The following is a 24,383-nucleotide window of genomic DNA, read 5'->3' as shown; positions in this document are numbered from 1 at the left end:
GTCCCCCTGACTTTTCCATTAGCATTTAAGATAAAGCAAATATGAAGGTGTAAAATGAAACCCCTCCGGGGCCGCAGAGCGGAAAGAAACCGAATCCAAGSAGGAGGAGGCGGCCGGTGATACCGAGACCCTGTAGCTGTGGCCCGCGGGTGGAAGGCTTGGGGCTCGGGGCAGAGCTGTCAGGTGCATCCGCGAGGACAGAGCACACAGGGAGGCCTTGAGCTGCTGGTCTCCTCCAGCCCAGCACGCTTGCTGCAGCCCAGAGGTTCAGCATCATAGCCAAACAGACTGGTTTTCAGTGAGAATTAGCTCTTGAGGCCTCGTTGAAGGTGGTGGTTCTTAGGTTGAAGGGGTGTGAAGAGATGGGAGTGGGGCATAGCTCCCCAGAAGAGGAGGTTTGTGATGCTAGGTTGAGGTCTGTGTTGGACAGAGTAGTCACAGGTATAAAGCACGATCTTGCTGTGTGTTTTCTAAGCATCCCATGGTGGCCTTGGCCTTTCAGCATGACCCTCTCTTGGGTGTATGGGAAGATACAAATACTGCTCGATGGATTGTGGCAGGGGCCAAGTGACCTATCAGGTGGAATGTTGGCCAGATACCTTCCAAACCCTGATAAAACTGGAGAATAATCTTGTAGTCTCATTTCCTAGTTGAGTTTCCCTCGTGTTGTGCAGATAACCCTCAGCCTAACAGCCCGTGCACACCCAGTAAGCGATAGCAGGGAGATTTGTCCAGGACCTCTAGTAGTTCTGCAGAATTCATCCCTGATGTCTGAATTTAGCAAGTCACCTGGAGGATGCAAGGAGCAGGTTGTGTTAGCAGGTGTTTCTACTTGGGTCTGACTTAATAAAGAGGTGCCAGCCCGCTCACCTGCAACCCATAAGGGAGGATGCATGTGCAGAGGGAGCCAACAAGTGCCTGTGTAATTAGTCTCAGCCCAGCAACCTCCTTGTACAAAGCAGATAACCCCTGTGCAGCCCATCACATTGTGGCGTGCAGAGGGGGGACACTGTGTGTGCACATACAGAGCACCCGAGCACAGGATAGGTGAGCAAGCGTGGGCTTCTATTGCTGTAACTGGATGCGTTGGGACACATGCTGGGAGGTATTAATAAGCAGGAATGTTTGTGACAACAAGAAGTGTGAGCCGTGTGCTGGAGGAATGCTGTTGTCCTGTCCTGGAGCATGAGGGATGAGGGGAAACTTGCCCTTTGCAGCAGCCTTCCCTCGCCGTCCACTGTCTTGGTGGTCTGTTCCTCTGCACTGGACAGAGGAAAATAGTGAAAGACGAACCCCACAGGTGTCTAGACCGGGGTGCCTATAGTTAGAACCTGGCAGCCCATCCGGGCGCTCTCCCATACCAAAATAACTGCCCTTTTGGGACCTTAATACTGCATTAACACTCCTATTGGAAACTGCCTACAACAGCAAAGCCCTGGACCTCGTTCTGCGAGCCTGTGCTCGTGTGCCAGGGCCTGTGGCACTGAGGATGGTGTGGTAGGACCTGAGGACTGGTCTTGGCTCTGCAGCCTGCCTGCTTGGCACAGAGCAGGGAGTAGGGGCAGTGGGACCTGGTGACACTGATGACAGAGACATCGGAGTCATTAAGGAAAGGCAGGAGCAATTTAACCGCCTCTGTCTTGCCTCTCCAGAAGGGATTGCACCTCACGCTATACTCATCAGAGCAGAAAAGGGTGAGAAGTTCCTCTATTTTTTTGTAGGAGAAGTAGCTGCTGAGATAGGGTCCTTTACCTTAGTGTTAGACCTGTGCTTGCCCTGGTTAGGACTGCAGTGCTTTAGGAGAGGCAAGAGGGARCAAACACCAACCCGTTTCCTTTTGAAGTTCCCACCTGTGCTCTTTTAGTTGTCTTCCTGTTGCAACAATAATGAAAATAAATAGTGTGTTGTCTCTGCAGCTGTGACAGTTTGTTTCACTGATTCCTCTGCCTCTGGAGGTCTTTAGAAGAACACAGAGAAAACACTTGTTTTCAGTTGTGCTCGGTCAGAAGAGTCTGTGTTTTTCAGCTTCTGTTTTGGGAGGCTCAGGAAGGTCCTGAGGTTGGGCCATCTCGAAGGGATGGGATCCCAAAGGCCCTGGAGGTGGGAAGAAAGCGGAGGTTTTGCAGCTGAGCAAGGACTTGGGCCCCGGGCAAAGTTGCTTTCTGGCTGGGCTTGATGCGAATCAAATGGTCTTCTGCCCTCTCACAGGCAAGCAGTTCTGCTGCTGAGATCACAGGTGAACCGCTCTTCCCTTTCCGTACTTAAAAAATAAAAATAAAAATGTGGGCAGCAAGCTTTATACTCAGCTGCAGGAAACATGTCTGGTGCTCTCTAGTTACTAATTGCCGTCAACCAGTCAATGAGCTATTGTCTGTCTGTTTAAAATTAACTCTCTTTTCCTCCTTACTGCACAAAGAAGCCATCTAGCATGTGTGTGCCCTTTGCCTGCCTGCTCGTGGAGTCTTGGGAGCTGCTCCTCTGGATGTTGATTAAGGTGTTGATGGCATTTGGGGCTCTTGGAGGGTGGGTTTGAATGTATAATATTCCCCTGAGCAGAAGTGGCTCGTGCTCTTATTTCATTAGTGTTAAATGTAGTGAAATGTGTAAATGCCCAGCCATTTGTATGCTGTATGAACGAGTAAGAGAGGAAAAAGCTTGAAAGCATTTGGCTGAAAACACTCCCCGTACAGATATAGGAGGAAGAGAGGAACTGAGGTAATGGGGACAAGAAAGCAGTCAGCAACACAAGCCTTCCTCAAGTTTTTTTTAATAGTGGAAAGGAAGGATTGGAAGGAAATATGTATGTGAAATACCTTCCTGAGTGTTGCAGGAACGTGGCATGTGGGAGGCAACTTGGAGAAACTTGCCTGAAACGTTTGCAGCTGAAGTTCACTGTTGTGGAGCTCGTGCTTCTGCACTGCGTGGAGCTGGAGCCAGCAAGCTGAATCAGCTGAGAAATAACTRATGCACCTGAAAAACCAAGTGAGAGTAGAAGATGGATGTGGAGTTTGGAGAGCAGTAAAGTGAAGACCAAGCAAATGTGGGGGGTAAAGAGGTGGGTTGGAGTCATGTCAAGGTGAAGGGATAAGTGCAAACGTCAGAGTCATGGTGAGGATCGGAGGGTGGAACTAGGGATTGTGATGGTGAGGTGGAGAAAAGAGCAGGGCTTGAAGGGAAGAAACTCAAAGAGGGCAGCGTGGGAGGAATGGGAGCAGGCCGCTATAGCTGGCCTAGAATGGGATACACCAGAAGGAGATGCAGTGTCGAGAGGAGGGAATGAGGTCTTGGTGGGCATCAGGAGCTGTGAGGAGCAGTTGGATGCCTGGGGACCCTGCAGGGCTCGGGAGGAAGGGGCTGTCCAGCCCTCAGCATCCACCAGCCCTGCACTTTGGGAGGACCTCCCTATAAAGAGGGATAAGGAGGCTGTGAAATCTGGGCTTGTCCTGGTGGGATGTAGCAGAGTTTCACAGACTAAGAGGAGAACACAGAGCAGTGCATAGTCTAGACACGTCATGTCCCTGTATCGGGGGTGTTTTTGCTGTCACTGCTCTGCCAGTTCTCAGGACCACTGTTATATGTAGCAGTATGTGCCATTATTTGCTGCTCGAATCGGAGGCTACCGTTTCTGGATCTTTTGGTGCTTTTTTCCCCTCCTCTCCTCCTTTACTTCCTGTGCCTTTAGTGAGACTGGTCCCTGCTTGCTGACAGTCACCCCGAGTTCTGTGCTAGCTGCTGCTCTGCTCTTCTGGGTTTCTGGCTGCATAAGAAGAGGAGGATGTTCTGGAACCCACCAGAAACAAGATGTTCTAGAAATCTGGATCTGTTTCTTGTTTTATGTATTTATTTGTTTTCTCCCCTCCTGCCAGAAGTTGTAGCCCAGTTATTAGTGCCTTGAAACCTTTCAATAATTAAGCGAACTTGGGAGATCTTGTTGTGTCTTCCTGCTCTCTGAGGTTTGCATGTCACGAGGGCTGTYGCCGTGACACTGCCATGACTTAGGCCTGTATTTCTTCAGACTACATGGAAGAGTTCTTCCCATGCCCCTAAGTGCAAACACATGTTTTAAAGCAGGACGGAGAAACAGCTTTTGGAATTGCCCTGCCCTTCCTGAGTTCATATTCAATAAATGTGTTAACACTACGTGTTCATCGGTTTCTCAACACTTTTGGAAAAAGGCTGTTAAGCCATGGTTTGTGTTTCCCTGGTGGAAATTACAAATGTGGTATATGCAATAAAGGAAGTGAAGGCATATTAAAAGTAATGAGCCACATTTAAAGCATTTTTTTCCCTCTTTTGGAGTAGGTGGCATAAGCTACAGATGGGTTCACCGTAGAGGTGAAAAGAGCTGTGAAACATTTGCCTTTTCCTCCCAAATCCTTTTGTCTATCGGGATTGAGTTCTGCTTCGTATCACAGAGCCAGCTGCAGGGTGGAGTTTGCACCCCGAGGATGGACCTTCCATGGCCCTGGGCGGTGCTGGCTCCCATCCCGCTGCAGCGCAGCCCAGCTCCGTCCTTTGGTGGGGATGGAATTGAGGCAGAGTCTCTCCTTCTGGGAATCCATCTTGTCATTGTGTGCGTTTTATGAATAAACGATTTTCTGGGTAAATATAGTTAATCTCTTTATGGCGGTGCTGTTCTGTGCATGCTGGGAAGTGTAATTGTCTACACAGACAAGCAAATTAAAGGTTTTGGCAAGGCAGACAGTCCTTAATTCATTATCCTTTGGACAAGGTATTAAGGTATACCTGAAAAGGTGGGTGGCAACTTACCTGTAACTAGTTATTGTGCCCATAAAAAGATCAGCTTATTCCCTCTGACTTCCTGTGTCAGGTCCTGTCTGGTTTTCTTGCACCAGGTGGTACTGGTGTAACCACCTCTCTGTGGACCTTACCAGACCTCTGCCTTTTCTGTGCTGGACTTAGGGGTTTTTCCATGCTATAAAATGCAGGTCTTGCTCTGCCTGAGCCCCGATTTACTTAGGGTTTGAATCTTGGCCATCACTGGATGAGCTGGTGTTTCCACATTGCGTCATGCTTCTGGATGTAGAGAGAAGAGGTTTTCTGTGAAATGAGGGGCTTTCGTCCCTGAAGAACAGAGAATTCAGGGCAAAGCTTTGCGCTTCTCAGGTGACTGGCTGTGGATGGGGCTTCCTGGCATGATAGGACTCCTTGTTTGGGGCAGTTTGATGCACCCYAGTGTTGCTGAAAGCTCATGAGCCCTCCTGCAGCGTGCTTGGCATGCTGCACAGCCTGCTTGGGTGGCCTGCCCTCTCCTCAGGGCTTGGCAAGACCCTCGTGTCCTCAAGGTTGGTGATGGGGCACTGGTTGGGCACCGTAGTTGAACTTGCATTGGCTGCAACAGGCAGCTTTGGGTCTCTTGGAAGGAAAGGGTGTGCAAAGCAACTGAGGAAGCTGGAAATGCATGGATGGATAAATGGACACAGAGTGGGATTTTCCAGCTGATGTTCCCCTAGCTTGCTGGTGACTCTTCAGAGGCCTTGGAAGCGGGATGCGGGATATACGGGACGACTCCTGGACATTGTGTTGCAGGCGCTGCTCCTGTGGTCGGTGTCTTGAAACTTGTGCTGATTTTGTGTGTTCCTCCTTTTTGCCAATCTAATCAAGAAAACCAGTAGGCAGCAGAGCCCCTACATCTCTCTGAAGAGTGGAGCTCTGGAGAGCACCCACAAAGTATGATTTGTCATCTGTGAAAAATGTTTGCATTTGACAGCTTTTCACAGGAAGTCTGTCAAAGTGATAATTTAATGAGTACAGATTGCTTGCAACACAGCTGTAAAACTTGCTTTTACGGTCCTGTAAAATAAGCAACCACGTCCTTTGTGTGTTTGCTTTGTTTGAGAAGAAGTCAACTGCTAATGCAAATGAAAGGTGGTCATTTATTTTACCTCACAAACAGTCCGGATGGAAGAGAGGAACCTGCCATTTGTCTTGCASTGGCAAGGTTAATTCTGGGCTATGCTGCAGTTTGCTAATCAGCTTGTTTCTGTGAGGGGAGAATTAATATCAAGCTGGAGATGGTTCAGTTACTAGTCAGATTAGCATTTAAGTTACAGAAAGGAATATTTTGTTTCCCTGGCTTTGCATTGGAAGCCTTTGCTTTACACAGAGAAAAGCTTAGCTTTCCTTACTCAGAGTAAAAATACTGTACTTTTAATTTATTTTTAACAATGCTTTGGGGCTGGAAGATKGCAAGCGCACAGGTACTTGTTGCTATTTTTTTTCTTCAGTTTTTTTCACCATCTTGCCCCATATTCTAGCCCCTATTAAACATCACAAAGCGACCAACAGCTCTAAAGCCAGGATACAGTTTGTTCACATTTTACTTTGGAGAATAACCAGCAAAATGAGTCCAGACAGGAGAATAAATGTGCTRTGTCAATAGGGATGTATTACTTGAGGTAACTTTTCTGGCTCTAAACAACACTCTGAGCTGCTTTAGACTGAGGGTTGGAAATATTTAACGGTCTTTCATGTCAGTGTCGTTCTGGAATCTAATCCTTTCCGAAGAGTTTGCTGACGCATCTGTTAGCTCTTGTGCCTGGTCTGAAAGTGTTTAAATAAACAACTTATTTGGTGATATTAGAAGGCCTGAGCAAAGGAAGGAAGTGAGCTTTCAAAATGATTAAGTGAATTAGAAATTAATATACACCAAACTAATCTCTATAGTATAAACTCAACTAAAAAAGAACAAAAAAAAAACCCTGCCTGCAGAGGAAATGCCAGTCATGGGAACGAAAGTAGAGGTTCCTGCTGATATTGGACAGAGGACGTGGCGGGTGTTTGAAATCAATCTCTTCTTCCCTGGATCATTTCTCTCAGGCTCCTGAGAGGCTACATTATATACAGCTATGTCAACCACCAAACCCCATGACTTTGTTCGTGAGGAACTCGAAGAATGTTTCAGTTTTTCCAGAAAATGTTTTCTCTGTTAGTCTTTGTTTGTACTGGAGCACTTTGAAGACGAAAAATCTGAACTTCAGCATACTTTAATACATTTTAACAAGGTTTAAATTCACGCTGGGCCAAAATCTCTCTCTCTCCCCCCCCTCTCCTCCCTCCTTCTAACAACTTCTGGCTCTAAACACGACTCCTTTGAGGATTAAGAAAACACAGAGGCATGTTTTATTGAAAAATATTTATTGAATATGAGTCACAGAAAAGCAGAGGTCAGAATCCTCAGTTGCTAGTGGTATGCATGAAATAATAGGGCTTCCTCCCCCCTTCCAGGCCGGTGCTGGACGGGGGGCCTGGGCTCGGCAGCCCCGCTCCAAGGACAAGTGAGCCCCTAGGTAGCCCCTTTGCAGCCCTTGGCCACAGCTGCTGCTGGAGCAAGATTTGGGAGCCTCCTGGCCCCTTAGGTTGAGTTGGGAGAGCTTCAGTTTTGAGAAACACRTGCTTGGGACAGAGGTATTGGTTGTCCTTGCCCTCCTGAGCTCCTGCTGCGCAGAATGTTGGGTTGTTCCTACATGGCCTGGGCTCCTTTGGCTTGAACTACCCTCCTACATCTCTTTTTTTCTGTGCTTTTCCCCACCAAGCCTTCAAGGCAAAGACTTCCTAACAGGCCAATCTTTGATCACATCTAACTAAACACCAGCATTTTCCCCTTCTTTGAACTGTTGCCGCTTCGTTGGGAGCAGCCGCCGTTCCTTCGTTCGGCCCCAATGGCTTTGTCATGGAGTAGGTCAGCTTAGTCCCCGACGGCATGGGCAGGGCATGCCATCCCCGTGCCAAGTCTTTTCCTTGTGTTTCAGGGCTCTGAGGTCACCGAATTCGTGGCAGATGTTCTCTAAGCTGGCAGATCCATCTGCTGTGCCAAGCGTCATCGGGTCGGTGCGTTATTGGCGTCGGAGGCGTTGCGAGGTGCTGCCAAGATAAGGCGCTGGTGGTTTAGCCTGCTGTGCACTGGCACCAGGCTGTCTGGTATCCTTGGACGTGGAACTGGAGCAGGGATTCACTTTTGGAAGCGATGAAACCAGAGGACCCCCCGCTTTGCGYCTTCATCATCCGAAAAGTCGCGTGTCGGCCTTGCAAGTGTCAAGTGTTTGGCCCTTGAATTCTGTGTAATTAGGCTCTCTTTCTACCGCTAGACATCTAAGGGCTCCACCTGCGATCATAAACAATTATGTAATTACAGACAGGCTGTGCCCTAGAGACCTGACAAACTTGAGAGATGAGAGAAGGAACCACATGTTGTAGGTCTTTTGTTTTTAAAATGTASTAAAACTTATTAATGATGTTCCAGAGAATGAAATGACAGTACTGAAAAGAAAGAACCATTTGTTCAAAACAGCTGCTTTAACATTTTTTTGGTTTTGCTTTCCAATAGTCTTGTGCTCCAAAACAACTTCTTTTGAGATGGATGAATGGTGATATCAGAAACTGCTGTATTCATTTCAGTGCTGACTTTGGTTGTGTATTCAGTTATGAATCAAGAGATTTCACCCATCCGTGTCTTAATGATCTGGGGGGGCTGTGTGGGTTTTGACTTACGAAAAATAAGGATTTTGAAATGCAAAAGATTCTGTGGGGTCTTTCACCTCTTAGCTACTGTTTTAGGATGACCTTTAGCTTTCCATTTCATTTGGGTGATGAATTTTTAAGTTAAGTAACGGCAGTGGCTGTAAAGAACATGAAAACSGTCAACCTGAGGTTCTTCACCATGGCTTCTGTTGCTCTTTCCTAGAGTTCTTCAAGGAACTTCTCGAAAATGCCGAGAAGTCRCTGAACGACATGTTCGTGCGGACGTACGGCCGTTTGTACATGCAGAACTCGGAGCTGTTCAAGGACCTCTTCGTGGAGCTGAAGCGCTACTATGTGGGTGGCAACGTCAACCTGGAGGAGATGCTCAACGAGTTCTGGGCGCGCCTCCTGGAGCGCATGTTCCGGCTGGTGAACCCGCAGTACCACTTCACGGATGAGTACCTGGAGTGCGTGAGCAAGTACACGGAGCAGCTGAAGCCCTTCGGAGATGTGCCGCGGAAGCTCAAGCTCCAAGTGACGAGAGCGTTTGTGGCTGCCCGTACGTTCGCACAGGGCCTCGCTGTTGCAAGGGATGTCATTGGCAAGGTGTCTGCGGTGAGCTCAATCTCATGCTTGTTCTCCTTTCCCTGGGCCTGCGGACAGGGTGTAGCCTTGTTGCCTGTTGTCCAAGTTCTGCAGAACACTTCAGATGCGTTCAGCTCTTCCCCTAGGTACCTAGATGTACTGCTGGTGGTTGAATGAAGATGCGACCAGAATCCATCCTTTTAATGAGGAGACCCTGGCCAAGTGATTGCCTGGTAGGGTCCCATCCTAGGGAACATTGGTTGTTGTCATCCAGGGTTGCAGACTAGCAGCAGAGGTGTTTTCCAGGCTGAGCCTGTCCTCCTGTCTGTGAAACAGCAACGGGCAGGAAATTAAATGCCTTCTGCAGTGGAAATTATCATGTTTGCTTGTGTAATGGCTGTATCCTCTCAATATTGCCCTCAAATTAGAGCGAGCCCTGGGCATTATGGGCCTGGAGTATGGAGCAGCTGATGATTTGTTCCTCGCTTCCAGGCACAGGGAGAGGCTTTTAACAAGGAGCAAACACCACTTGCATGATAGCAGTAAATATGAGCCACACATGCAGGGCAGGAGCCTGTTGTAGTTGGTGCCAAGAACCTAAGGTAGATCGCAGATATCCACGCTAAAGTCACTTTTTGGGGGTCGCGTGTATGAAATGTGTTGGTCATTTCAATGTGTGCTGCTCTCTATTTGTACTTTGGAGTATTTCCAGTAATTTTCTTAAAGGAGGTGTTCGTTTGCCAAGAAAATTGCCTAATGTGATCTGAGGTGTACTGTATAGGGAAGAGGTGTATTTAGATAGTTTCCTTAAAAGTGATTGTGTCAGATAACAAAGATCAGTAATTTTGTTTTTACTAATTCAGTTCGTTTCCTGTGGAATGTAGAACTTAGTGGAATGATTTAATTAAGCAGAGAGGTTTTCTTTCCATTTTACCTGGTTACCAAGTAATAAAACACCAGGCTGAGAAAGCAGGCAGCAGAGGTTGAATCGTCCTAAGTGACAGGAAAAGAGAAGGAAAAAAAGAGAAAATGAGGGAAAAAAAAAGATAAAAAGGAAGCTGTTCAGTCACTCTGAAAGCAGAATACTCTTTTACAGGCAGTACAAATAGCATCATTAGGTGAGAGTCTTTCAAATTGCTTTGGCTTGCAGAGGTATTACTAAAATACTGCAGCCCTAAAAATATACTAAAATATTAATTTTTCTTGAGCAGAAATGATAAAACCAGTCTGAGATAAATCTGCAGGTGTGTGACAGGGCAAAGAACCTTACTAAGGAAGCACGTTCCTTGCTAATATTTCCAGGCTTTGGAAGCAAGTTGTAAATTAGTGGGCAGCAGTTTTAGACACTTGGAAACCTTCCCTGTGTCCCTGTAATAGCGATGACACTAGGGTGATATGTGCTCGTGTGCCACACACCTCTGTCTCATTGAGGATGAGTGTCACAGACCTCGTGGGACATGCGGGCCTCCTCTTAAGAGGCCACAAATGCCTCTGGCTTTGAGGAYACTGTCCAATGGAGGCAAGGAGCTGTTGGAGGGATCTCTGGCTGCTTGATGAGATTGTCTGTCCAGGTCAGCAGTAAGACTTGCCAGCTAGGTACGGTGGAATGGTCCTTGTCTGGTCAACCTCTTGGCTGAGGCTCGGGTGGATCTTGTGGTTCTGTCTGAAGTTGTTGCAGATACTATCATCAAAAAAGAGAAGAAAAAGGGAATGGGGATCTCACTGCTGGGTGGTAAAGATGAAATAGTCAGGATGGAGGTGCATTCCTTAAGTCCAGGTATGATTTTTTGGGGAATATGCAATCACTTGTGAGACAGTAAACATGTGCAAGTGAGAGATCCTGTTTATGCTGCATCTGCTCAGAATTCATCAAAACCTCTGCAGCTTGACACAGTCCCATGAGGGCTTCAGCCCCCACATCTGGTACGAATCAAAGTTGTGAACTTGAGGTGGCATCATGATTTCTTTCTTCCTTTTGAAGATCCTCAAGTGCAGAATCGCCTTGAATTCTAGAATTAATTGCTTGAGTTTAGAAGGTTATCCAGAGGCGCGTTCAGCTGCAAAAATAGTTCATGCTCCATGGAGAATTACAGTTACCAGGCTTCCCTCTTGGCCTTCAGAAGTTCCATTGTAAACTGTGCAGCAGTTTGCTTTTCGAAGAGGTTGTAGGAGCCTGTTGCTGAATTCCCCTCAGATGCTGAGTGAAGTTGTAGCTGTAGTTGCAACGGTGCAAGGAATAATTCTTTTTGTAGTATTTTTAATCTCATTCAATGGGAAATTTAACGGCATGTTTCTGCAAGACACAATAGGAAACTCTATAYGTGAGTTTGAAAGCTGATGTTTTTATGCCTGCTGCTTTACGGTTGTGTTTTGGGGCTTCCCACATTACATGTGATTAGTCCGGCTTTGCTGAGCTCTATATAATGGCCCTATTGACTTAGGCTTCCTTATTATTTTTACTGATGAGTTGTGTTGGGATGTCTGCTTATAACAGGGATTAACTTTTTATGTAAGAGATAAATCTTATATTCTTCTTTATTAAAAAACGTCCAAAGTAATGCAAATTAGTTTTAATGCTTTTTGTAGCAAGTTATATGTGCTTAGCTGAAAATTCTCAGGGGGAGAAATACAAACTGCTGCAAAATGCAGCTGCTTTTTCCTTTCACATGATGCTGTCTTGAGAGCAAAGAATRCTTTATACTAGAGTGGCCTTGATGTCTTTTTAATGATACTATATATTTTTACATCTTCACTAGAGAGAAGACATGCCTTTAAAAGGGTATTGTCCTTCTGTAAATGTGAAAGTTAAGGGGAAAAGGAAAAGATAATGTTGAAAAGCTGCGAGTATGCTTAATTTCAGAGCTAGAAAACAACTTTAACTTGGCATTGAATTGATCGAAAGCTGCCTGCTACTGCCTAAATGCACAACTGTGAGAAAGCTGTTTGTTTTTTGAGAGAAAACACAGTTTGCGGATTATATCTAAAAAAGTGCATTTGTGTTTCTGCTTGGTTTCTACCCTCTAGAATTCCCTCTTTTGGACCCCAAGAACAAACTTCTCCAGATCTGCAGTGAATGGGAAATCTGAGGAAATGCCCAAGGTCTCATTTTTTGCCTGCTTGAAATGCTAACTGTGTTAGTTGGTAACGGTTGTAGATCTTTCCCTTATCTCTTGAAGATTGGTACTTTCCCTGTGACCTTCCCGTCCCCCTGCCTTTGGGGGAAGGAAATCTGGCCATCCTGTAATCACTCCCTTATTACTTAGCCCTTGACAAGCACTAAAATCAGCAGGGTTAAATTGCTGCCAGGGTTGACATTTCCTGCCCGGGCCATGAGTGCTCTTTTCTGGGAGAGAAAGGAGAAAATATAAACCAGAGTCCAGAATGACCGAAAAAGGATGAGAACCTGCAATTCTGCAATTCTGGAGCTGCAGAAATGTTCCTTTGATGTATTAGATGTGGTTAGACCCACGGCCTTCCCTAGGGGTTTCTTGTGCATGGCTTAGCAGACAGGGTGAGATGGAGGTTTGTTTGGGGCCATCCCTTCAGCAGGAGCTCAGCAGATATCTGCTGCTGAGTGGTCTAGTTGTAGAGATAGTCCTAAGCAAATGTGTTTGAAGGACCCATCCTCAAACCCATGTCACCCATCTCTTTGCAAAGCTTCAGGTGGTGCTGATGGGACCTTACTGCACAGCTACAGGGGTAGGGAGAATTTTCTATCAGGAGATTTTTGTCAATAAGATGTTTTACTTACTATTTTGGCCGCTCGTTCCTCTTGCCATTTCTTCTGATCTTTTGAGGAACTACTGTAAACTTGAAGCTTTCAAATTGCTTCCCTTGCAAGAATTTGTCTCCTGAAGGTTGAATGCAAGGTGTTGGAGCTCCTTGAAAGGGGCTTTCTGCCAATCCATGGGAAACCTGGTCTGTTTTGTCAGAGAAAGTAGCATTTCCATTCTGTGATTCTGTGAAGTGGTGTTCAAAATCACAGGTGAACCATATAGAGCAGATACGTGGCCTCATTTGGGGAATACAGCAACCTTCTGTCATCTGCTGTTCTGAAGAGACTTTCCAAGTTGAGAGGGAGCTGCTGGAGATGTTTTACAGTGGATGGAGGAGGCTGAGCAGCTTTTGGTATTACCATTTTTTTTTCCCTGATGAAGTGTGATGATAGCAGCAATGGTGCTGGAGGGAATTGGCTTGAAACCCATATTGAAGGTGATGGTGAAAGGACAGGAAATCTGCCTTCCTACAGCTGTCTGAAAGCTGGAGCAATAGTCCAAAGATCTTAACCGCCTTTGCAATGAGCTGTGTCCTCTCTAATGAGGCATCCACTGAACACAAGGTGAAGTCCTGGATGTGCATAAACCAACCAACCCSTCGTCTCCTTTGGCCTGTGTGAACTCCCTTAGCTCCAGGCACGTCTCCTGAGACGTTTCTCCTCCCCCTTCTATCACGGATGTTGAACGTGGATCAGATATCAGCGTAGGAGAAATGGTGCTGAAATATTAAAATACTGAATAAATAAAAATGAAGGCCAGTATCATCAAAAATATTTAGGAATTGAACACTTAGTAAATATTACGCCCCTTGTGATTACCATCTGAGAATCTGGATCTAAAAGTGTAGTTAGTGAGCAAAGGTCTTGTCTCACTTTGTCCAGCCTTTGCACTTGGTTTGACCAAAAAGAAGAGTTCCTTAACTCTTTTTTTTTTTTCAGAAGAAACTTGATGTTCCTGTATTAAACACAGGACATCCTTTGGACAGGAGTAAACCCTACAGTGAAGCGACAAACAGAAATGAGATTGCTTGGGTGCAATGAGGGACAGATGATGCTACCTCATGGGCAAGTGCAGACCTGCCAGAAGACTTAAGAAACAGTTTTAGCGTCGCAAAGAGGCACCCGATGAAGCAGCGCCCTCCATGCAGCGATCCCGGAGGGCTGCCGTGCTCAAGGACACTGTATCCCGAGCGCCAAGGGCAAACGTCAACGTAGAAAACAATACCAAGCAGTTCTCCACATCAAAGATGACCCTGAGGAGACCTGCCAAGAATGTGGCTGCATCTGCCTCCACACCATCCATCTGAGGGCCTGCACGAGGCATAACCTTCGAAGTATGTCGGAGCAGCAGCCAGCACGGATTTAATGGGCTGGGAGTGCTCGGGGATGTGGCCACAGGTCTGGGGCTGACGGTGACAAGCAGGAGGGTGTCAATCCATTACTTTTATTTTTTTCTCCTCTCCCTTGCCTTGCTTCTGCTGTTTAGTTTGAAAACAGCRCTAACTAAGGCCATTTTTTTGGTTTAGTTGCCAAGATAAATGTTCTTATTTAAGCAAACAAAATGTCCATAATTGTCTGCTCTGTGCCTGGGCTGGGGGAGAGGCTTCTGAGAACAAACTGTTTGGAAAGGTACGTTGTTCCCGAGGGCACCAAGGAGGACTTGCCTGCCCGGGAGGCTTACGGGTGGTATCTTCAGGAAATAACATTTCCTTGTTACAGACGGGAACAGAGAAAGAGTCATTTTATATTGATGCAGCTCTTGGGATTTTTGGTAAAAAAGCCAGAGCTGGAAAACTTCAACTCTGCAGAGCAGGATGGCACGTGAGGTGATAAAATCATGCGGCCGATGAAGAGCCATGGCTGAAGAATACAAATTGCTTGTCGTATCTCCCCAGACAACATGCRACTCTCCTTTTGACACATTAATATTAAAAACGGGCAGGTCAAGTGAATAGTGTTTTGATTCTCCGGAGTCCTGCTTTGTCTCGCTGGCAGTTTGACATCTGCATGAATAAAAAATACAGCAAACGAGAAGTAGGGAGTCGAGCGTAAACGCACCCTTGAACTTTGCCTCGCGTGGAGGTGACAATAAGCAGAAAGATAAAGCTGCAGAAAACATCACCACGGGCAATGAATGCCAAAGAGGCAGAGCTGAGCCCTGCTCTAGATGTGCTCTCTTGCACAAGACCAGAGAGGCCCAAATCTGTGGTTGAATCAGATGCCTTCTGAATTATTCATGTGCTAACACGGGGCCAGCTGAATTGGTTAAATGGGGAGATGTGTGCTCAATTCCAAAACATGTTCATTGGAAATATTTGGGGTGGAGAAGGCAAACCAAAAGCCGGCTGAGCAGTCTTCTGTTKCACAGCGAGAGGAACTTTCTAGGACCCGCGTGTGCCAAGATGATGCTTTTGCAAAGGAAAGAATGACATAAGTKAGGCTGTGCTTTTCAAAAAACACCTAGGTACGTCCCTTGTCTTCTCACCTGAAGAATCCCACAGTTAGTCCCACTTACATGCTCAGCTTTGGAGTTGTTCTTGTTATTCTTTTAGGTCATTAAATCATCTTTCCGTGTCAGCAAGAAGTTCTTTCAGTCTCCCAATTCATTTTTTTATAAGAAAACAAAATCAAAAGTGGTTTCTCTGCATTTATTTTCAGCAGGGTGTTTTTTTTCTGATGCCTGTGCTGCTGGGCATGGCAACATGGCAATTGTGCAAGTGTGGCAAATGAGAAAGCCTGGGTTATATATTGTAWAATTATTATAAATAGTTATTAAAACTGACAGGATTTAAAAGGCTATTATTAATGATCTTAATGATAACTTTAGGGTAGAGTGAGGAAATGACGTGTTGCTCTGGCTGTCTGCTAGCTGGTGGGAGTGCCAGCCTGGCTGGAGCTCCCTGGGGACCAGTGCACAACTAGACTTCTGTCCTCCTTCCTTGGCAGTTAGTTGCCTTTAGGAAGGAAGAGGGGAGTGAAAAATAAGTTGGATGGTTCTCTGACCCGYGTCTTACTGCATATACCAGTTTTCTTAAATTTTGGTGGCTTTGGTTGTTAACATGGCGTTTCACTTTAGAGGTAAGTGGTGAAGTTACTGGTAGAAGAGGATGCAACGTTCTGAATTKGAGTAAATGTAGAGTAGGAATGAGATTAAGCATGTGGGACAAAGCATTTTGCTTCAGAAATGTGTTGGTGTGACAAAGAGCGCATCGTTTTTCCATCATTAGGTCTTCACTAGTAAATGCAGGTGGGGGATTCCTCCACTAGGATGGCKTGAAACACTTGAGTTAAGCAAAGAACTGTTTACTTGCTTAATTTTGTGAATTGTGTGAAAAATCTTTATTTTTAAGAAGCAAGTTTGATTTGAATGTGAAGATAGGTGCCAAAACACATCTGTTAGCAGCTTTTAATCTTCACGTTTGACAAAGCGTATAGACATGAACAAATTATAATTTACATGATGAAACCACGAGGTGATGGATTGTGGAACACCACAGCAAGGAAATAAATTTCACAAGATAAAAGGCAGGGGGTTGGAGTGCATTTACTTCTCTTACAAGCTTTTACAGGGTATGTGCACTACAGTGTGCTGCTACCTGGGCTCAAATCTCCTAGAGTAAATCCTCTTCAGCAAATAAAGCTTTCTTTGGGATTCTGCTTTATTGGGAAGGAGATTATTTGGTTTTGAGGGTCATTCTAGAGTAGGGTTTGAATGAACCTGAGTTGCTTTCCAAGATAAACACAACCCCAGAACAAAGCATATCTGGGTTTACTGTTACACGCAATGGTGTTTTAAGAGCTTGCACCTGGCATTGCAGAGTGAACATTAAAAGCTTGTGAAGAATTGCCAGGGCAACATATGGCACAGCCTAGTGACAGGCCCAGAGCTGGGTCTGGGCTGGGTAGTGGCCCCATGCCAGGGGTTAAGGTTCCCGTTGCAGTGACATGCAGCAGTTAAGCATTTATCACTGTTGTAACAAGGGGTAATTGCTCATCRTTTGTCCTGAAACTTGGAGGTGGTCTCTGCTCCTGCTTTCCCGTTGCTTTCAGAAACCATAAAATGCCCGATTTGGACTGATGGATCTCTCCTATGTCTTTCTCTTCACCTGTAGTAATCGCTGCATCTTGCTGGCTCATTGCATCCTTCACTAGTTATGGTTCTTCAGGCGGGTGTTTGCAGAAGCAGGTCTGATTTTTGGCAAGRCAGTCACCCCATTGAGCTTGGTCCTCTCCTCTCTGTGCAGGGCTCAAAGCTGCCAACCTACGTGGGCAAGGAAGCAAAGCCACTCTTGCTTTTAAAAGCATTCCAGGCCTTTGTTTGAAGGATGCATGTGGCATCTAATCCAAGTGACCAGCCAGTGTCTTCAGYGACCCGGCTGGTCTGCAGTGGAACGTCGCGAAGCGGCTTCGGTTTTCAGTCCATCTGCTAGAATTCGTAACGATCAACGCGATGAAATATCAAAGCGGGGCGTGGGGTGAGTGCTGGGATATTGCAGCCACGCGGCGCTTGCAGGGTGAAGCAGGAACCTAAGATGGGAAGGCGCCTCCTGGGTCAATGCTGGGCTTGGGATTTTTCTCCACGCCGTGTCATGCAATCCTCTTTCATAAAACCACAGCTTTCCAGAACAGGGTCAATAAAACCTGCTGCCTGGCCCCCCATCCGGCTTAAAATTCCTGTAGGTTGATGCTGGGAACCTTTTCCTAATGTTGTTCGTGGCTGGTTTTTGGTGTCTTCTGCCTCAGGTGGTTGGAGATCTTGACCTTGTTGCCTCTCGGATAAGCAGCCTCATTGCTCCAGGTGTCCTGTGCTCCAGAGCACCAAGTGAACCAAGGAAGGTGCTCCGCTCCGGAGTGCTGGGCACGTGGCAGCCCTTTCCCGGCCACGTGCCAGCGCTCCTGGGAGGGGATGTGGCAGGACTGCCGTGGGATCGGGAGCGTGATCCGCTGACAAGCTGCAGCGCAGAGCATGGAGGTCCTGGCACCTACCGCCRAGTCCCATGGGAAGGGGTTTTTGTTGGAGAAAGGACTAAACTGGGGACTCCTCCTCTCTCTCTGGCTGTGGCTTGTTGTTTAGTTCCTCCTTTCCCCCTTCCCAACATTTTTTTGTTACGCAAGGGCTGGACCATCTGGATGGCAGATGATACCTTTGCATTTGTCTGTTTTCAGTTTTCCTACTATAAATCATCTGATGTAGCTGCTTTCTCCTGCTTGAGCCCTTCCCAGTGTTTGAACCGCTTCTGCGTTAGAGCCGTGCTCTTCCAAGCTTTCTGCTGGGGCTCCCGCTCCTGCTGTGCATCCCAAATAGACACGCTCCGAAGCATCCAAGGCAGATTCCCTGGCACCAAGAGCGCTTCCCGGTGCTGAGCACCCCTCCTTCTTGCTCAKCCAAGTGGGCTCCGCCTTGCTTTTATTTTTGTCCTCTAAAACTGAGGAGAAAATGACCTTTGTTCATTAAGGTTCTGCTTAACTTGCCCCGCAGTTTTGTAAAGGGCTCCCCTGGCAAGCAGGAGTTCTGTGATGCCGAGGCCATGGAGGCCTTTGAAGGCATCGTYCCCATTAACCCCAGTTGTGTAGAGCTGCTTCCTGGAGTCTCCACATCCTTCTCGGAGCTGTCACGGTCCTGCTGTCCGGGGACACCGTTGTGCCCCACGGCGACAGCCGTGCCCGTGGATGCTCAGGGCCACGGTTGCGTGCTCCTGTTAGGGAGCTCGTTGTGTGGGTGAGTTTGTTTCAAATCTACTGCCTGCTAGTTTGATGTGCTGCCTCCTCCTTTAATTTTTTTCCAGCCAAAGAGGCGATGAATATTTGTTCACACTCATTTCTGGGGTTTGGCAGAAGTAGGGCCTGCAGCTTCAGGCCTTAAGGGTGTTAGCAGAACTTACCCCCAGGGATTTCGGTCTATGTGCTTTTTCCTCCTGTATACCATGGCCTGTTCCCAAACTTCCAGCAGGCGAGATGCTCAATTTCYATCAAATAACCCCTCTCCTCTGGTGTAATATGTGATTCTTTCCTTCAGAGCCATCTTGGATCGTAGCCTACGGAGACCTCTTTGTGCAAGAGCATCTCGAGAGGTCTGCAGTGTGCTGCATAGAGGCCTAGAGACCATTCCTATTCCAAGAGCATATATCTCTGATCCCATCTTTGTAGTCTGCTTCTGTATGTAGTTAGGTAACGCTTAAATTTGCTCTTGAGAGTTTATTTTATCACATAACTTGGACCTACCATGTGGCCAACGTTAATAGACGGCACCAGCATTAACGCTCATCAGTGACTGGGTGGAAATCATTTCACTGAGTGTTTTGAACCTTGGCCAGAGAGTGAATCAAAYGGGAATGACCATGAGTCACTTTTGCAAATAGCTCTGCGGACRGTGGGTGCAGGGGGAGACTGGCCTGGTGCAGACGGCTCCGCTTGCACCGGCACTGACTCCTGGTGTGGAGGAGATCCACCAGAATTGTCCAAATTCGCAGATCTTTGTCCCGAAATGCYGGAGCTGCCACCTCCTTCCATCGCAGCTACCGCTAGGGAAAGGACTCACGTTATGGAGTGTGATGGGTCCTGAGTGTAAATGAACCTGGGTGTCTGTCATGTAAATGTCGCATGGCAGGATTTGAAGGCGAGATAAAGGAGCCGGGCTCTCTGTGGGAGAGCCCTGCTGAGCGATTGTCGAGCGGGAGCAGCTCCGAGGAGGAGGGCAGCCGCCTCCCTGGGCTGCTCCTCGCAGGTTTGTTAAGGGGAGATTGGTAGCATCAGATTTCTGCTGCTTTTATTTAGGAAAAAAAAAAAAGAGGAAAGAAAATCCTGGCGCCTTCAATGCTTGCAGTAGGGCAGAGATAAATCAGCTTCCCCRTGTGCAGTGTGGCAGCCCACGCTGTATTCTGCAGAGAGGTGGCTGACCTGGACCCCTTGTGTGGCAGGTACACCCAACGAAGAGGACCAAAGCATCTCACCCACTCCCTGGCACCATGTAATGGCAGGCCCACTGTAGTTATGTAGGGCGTTTTACTAATTTTCTTCCCTTTTTCTCTCCAAAAGGTGAACCCGACGCCGCAGGGTACGCGAGCGCTGCTGAAAATGATGTACTGCCCGCACTGCCGAGGCCTGGTGTCAGTGAAGCCRTGTTACAATTACTGTTTTAATGTCATGAGGGGCTGCTTGGCCAACCAAGGAGACTTGGATGCGGAATGGAACATCTTTATAGGTAAGACCGTGTGGCTTAAAACTACGTATGTGAGTATAAGGCAACGTGGGTTAAAATCCTACATGTTGAGTCCAAACKGAGTGTTGCTTATGGAGTGGTATTTGTGAGTGGTATGTGCTAGGTTTTTAAGGTATAAAATACATTTTTCACTACTACGTCTCTGTATGTGGCAGTACTTTTGCAGTTCATGTTATTTYCTAAGCAAACGAGACTTTCACGGTGCCAGTGACGGCCGCTGCAGCAAGGTCTGGGAGGCTGAAGCTGCCACGTGCTCCTGCCCTCGGAGCGGCTCTGCTTGCTGGAGCTGCTCCAGCTCCCACAGACCTGGTGTGTCTTGCTGAGCCCGGCACGGCCGCGCTCACCACGGCTTGCATTTCGGGCAGGAAACTCGAATTCAGCACCATATCCAAGAACATGAAGGCCAAATACCTATTAGAAACAGGCAAAATGAGCCCCATTTTGGTTGAAGGTACATGCTGCCTCTTAAGCCTTGCATTTTTTTGCTGCTTTRCGTTTTTTTTCTAACGTACGTACCACTTTCTGATTTCCATGCCAGTCCTTCTATATTGTTTTTCCCATGCTGCTGGCTTTCCTAAATCCCAGGCAGTGTCCCGCAGGCAGAGTGTCTCTGTCAGTCGCAGGGAGCTTGGGGAAGAGCTGCAGGCCTGTATTTTACATTAAAAAAAAAAAAAAAAGAATGGAACATGTGTCTAATTTTTCAAAGAGCTCATTTGGATCCTTTTGAAATGGTGATAGGCCTTGCGTGATGCTGTGCTAGTATTTTTGCTATTGTCTTCTTGCGCGCGCCTTCTTCCATGCTTATGAATTTGTATTATTTGGCGTATGAAATTTAGACTGCAATGTTAAATTCTATGTTGGGCCAAGACACTGCAGGGTTTGGTGCCTCTGGGAGTGGGAGCAGTCGATAAAGTGTAAAATTTTTATTTGGGCACGCTGCTCCGATTAATTAATTGAGAAGCCTTGATTAATTGGTGGAAGAGCATCCTTTGGGAGCAGTCTCCTYGCTCCAGTTACTGGGGGATGAAGTGCACATGCAAAGTTTCTGCAAAGCTGTGGGACTCTTCCAACAAAACTACTGGAAAAAAAATAGGCTGTTAAGAAAGTAAAGATTTCTCATTCATTAAACAGTAGGACTAAAAAAAAAAGAGAAAAAAAAAAAAGAAAAAAAGGAATAAGGAAACTGCTGATAATTGGCATTTCGGACTAGATTTGAATCTCAGAATGTGTTTTCCCATTTTTTGTCCACTGGCTTTTCACTTAGCTGCCTGTGCCAACTGGATGTGTGCATGGTATTATTTTCCGAAGGCTTTTTCTTGCCTGTGCATTCCATATAGGGAGTTAAATGTGACACTAAATTGGGTTTCCAAGTCATTCTCTGGGAGGCTGACACTTCCCCCCCTCCTCCTCCATTCCTCCCAGCCGTCTTTCTCATGAGAATATTAAGTATTTCAGCTACAATTGTTGCTGAAATAGCTCAAAGCCGGGAGACTTGCAAACATCTAGTCCAAGTAGAAAAGAGGAATCCCATGAAAGGGAAGGGCATAATGCCAGCAAGCGGACAAAAGCACAAGCAGCTAATTGCTGTAGGTGGTATGTGGCTAAAAACGAACCTTGGGGCAGGCAGCGAGCCCCGTCACACAAGGCTGCTCAGGGGCTGCTGCAATAACGGAGTTTATGAAACCAGGCMAAACAAATAAATGCGGTTTCAGGTTGGAAGAAAAGCCTTTTTCCTAGCAGTGCTTCTTTGCATAGAGTTTTTTTTTGCCTCCACTTCAAGGTGGGATTAAGTTTTGCTGCGTTTGCTGGCAGGGCTTGCTGGTCGCTTGCACTCTGCGGTGCTTCTTGCCGTGTCTCAGTGTGTTTAATCCCGAAGCAGGTGCTAGTTATGTTGCAAATTTGGCTTTTAATCTGAATTTGGCACTTGAGGCAAGCAAAATGAAATAGATCTGGTGTTCATAGGGGAGGCGTGTGACCGCGGGCTTCTGTGTATGTATTTTTAAAAACAAAACAAAAACATATATAAAGAAAAAATAAAGCCACCTGCATGCTTTCATAGTAAGTGCCGTTTTGCATTGTAGGTTTAAATACTTACAAGGATGTTATATTGTGTATCAAAAGTAGGTCTTGAAAATAGCAAAATAATGTATTTATTGCCAACTGCTCATTTAACTAGTTCAAGTATAAATTAACCCAGGTAGATGTGGGTATACATGCACACATGTATATAAGCATGTTTGGGTTTTAAAATGTCAGAATTTGTAAACTCATTTCTTATTGTGCCGTGACAAAAGTTTTGATCTTTGCCTTTCTTTTCCTTGCARTGATTTTGGTTTATCTCCGTATTGATTGCCTGCTTTTACCCAGATAGACAAGTAGCCCCAATAAAGTTAGTTTGACTTGGTGAGCTCGTACGCACGTCGCCTGTCGCTTTTCCAAGTTTGGTTTGTCAGGTTTTTTTAAGACAAAAATTTAATTCTTGCATACTTATGCAAAGCACCATTTAAAGCTGCAGCATATGAAATAGTGTCTAAATTGCAATCTTTTCTCCCATTTAAATACCTTTAAATGATTTTGCCATCAATTCTCACCATAATTTTATCTCAATTAGACAGGGCACTTAGTTTCAAACCGGCTGTTGGGGTGGGGGACTTCTTGAATGAACAGTGTTAATCTCTGGTGCCTTTTCATGATGTTTATTTATTTTTATTTTTTTTCCTCCTACAAAGGTTTGCTCTGCTCAAAGATGCAGAATTCGGGCTCCATAGTCGTATCTGGAGTATTACTTTGCGTAGAATTTCTTTTTTTTAAATGCTTGTTGTTAATGAATGGTCAAGGTCTTTCCCCCCTCTCTCCCTCCCCTTTTAAACCAGATCTTGGGGTTAAGGCTGCAAACTGCCTTTTGTTCCGCCAGTCAGACAGTGCGGCTGAAGATGGGGGCTCTGATTATTGGTGGCACAATGCGAGGGATTCGCTTTCCTTTGGCCGAGCGAGGTACTTTGTGGCTGCGGATTGTCTCAATGCCAGCAGCGAGGACGAATGCATGCGGGAGGAAAAGGCTCTTTAAGGCATGGTGCTGCACATGGGAGCTGTACTTTATTTTTTTTCCCCTCCCAATTCCAGAAGACATCAGTCTTTTCCATGTGGCAGGCTTGTAATAAATGGCTAGGTTGCATTTTTTTCCCACTTTGCCAGACATTTTTGGGAAGGAGACAGATCTCTCCTGCAAGTGCCTTGTAAATCTTGGATATATTTGAACCAAAACTGGGGAAAGAGAAGAGGRAGAATGTGGGGAGACGAATTGCACCTGCTTCACGTATGACTTTAATGCAACTCGCCTCCTTCTTGCAGTGCTCCCGTTATCCCCAGCCCGCGCCAGCCTCGTTGAGTGTCACACGCTGGTGGGGACAGCAGCCAGCGCCTAGTGGGAGGTAAAAATCTGCAGGATATCCCCAAATCAAAACCGGTTGAGCTGGATAGAGAGTCTCCTCCTCCCTCSTTTTATTTCATTTTTCCCCCCCTTCTTAATGGAAGTTTATTCCATTTAGTGTTTCTTGGCGGTATCTATCGCCGCTCCAGAAGAGCTACAGTCGAATACATTTTCCAAGGCCAATTATTGCTTCCCTTATCTTTTCTAGCCAGCTTTGGCGGCGCTGCTGGAGGCCGAATGCATTTTCTATATCAGCAGTCAAAGCAGCGGCCGCATTCCTCAGCCGCGATCCATGTAGCGCCATGGCACCGCCGCTGACAAAGGGCCCAATTCGCTCTACATTCCCATGGTCTTGTGGATGGCCTGCCCGGCGCAAAGTTGACAAAGCCGCCAAACAGCCAGAAGAATTGGGGTTTATGTTTCCTTTCAGGCTTTCACAAGCACTTTATTGATCTGCGGCCCTTCCTGGCCGCTCGGAGAACGGAGTAGTTGCAGAATGGAACGATTTTTTTCTTCCCCCCCCCCGTTTTATTTATTTGTTTGTTTTCATGTTTTGATTTTTTTTTTAGCTGCCTTTTGCGTGGTTTTATGCTTTGTTCATGATATTTTTATTTGACGTGCGAGCGGCTTCCCGCGAGCTGCGCCGGGATGGCCTTTATGTGCGTGAACCCCCCCTCCCCAAAAGCCGTGACAATGATGAACACRTTTAAGTTGTGCTCCACTTGTTTACAAAAAGTCTCCATTTGGTAGCACATCAAAAGCATTTTTCTCCCCTCCCGCACAATGGTATATTCACGCTAGCAGTCATTACTCAGAGATTTGAAGCRTCACTTTATTGGAGCCCACCACAATACAGTCTAAGACTCTTTTTTATTTTATTTTTATTTTATTTT

The 24,383-nt window shown here is 46.4% G+C and overlaps 1 protein-coding gene across 1 annotated transcript in view; it reads left to right on the top strand.

The window, feature by feature from the left end:
* GPC4 (glypican 4) overlaps window positions 1-24,383 on the top strand; it is a gene marked incomplete at its 5' end in the record, with an annotated part of 63,721 nt that overhangs the window by 31,556 nt on the left and 7,782 nt on the right. The window contains 2 exons of the mRNA XM_026039008.1: window positions 8,705-9,096; window positions 19,877-20,042. Of these exons, the coding sequence (XP_025894793.1) occupies window positions 8,705-9,096; window positions 19,877-20,042 (558 nt within the window). The remainder of the gene's footprint in view (window positions 1-8,704; window positions 9,097-19,876; window positions 20,043-24,383) is intronic.

This window comes from Nothoprocta perdicaria, unplaced genomic scaffold (genome assembly GCF_003342845.1).
Source record: "Nothoprocta perdicaria isolate Ctin4 unplaced genomic scaffold, notPer1 scaffold_22, whole genome shotgun sequence".
In the NCBI taxonomy this organism is placed as follows: Eukaryota; Metazoa; Chordata; class Aves; order Tinamiformes; family Tinamidae; genus Nothoprocta; species Nothoprocta perdicaria.
Note: the sequence above shows the minus strand (reverse complement) of the source record. Positions and strands in the feature narration are given on the sequence as shown.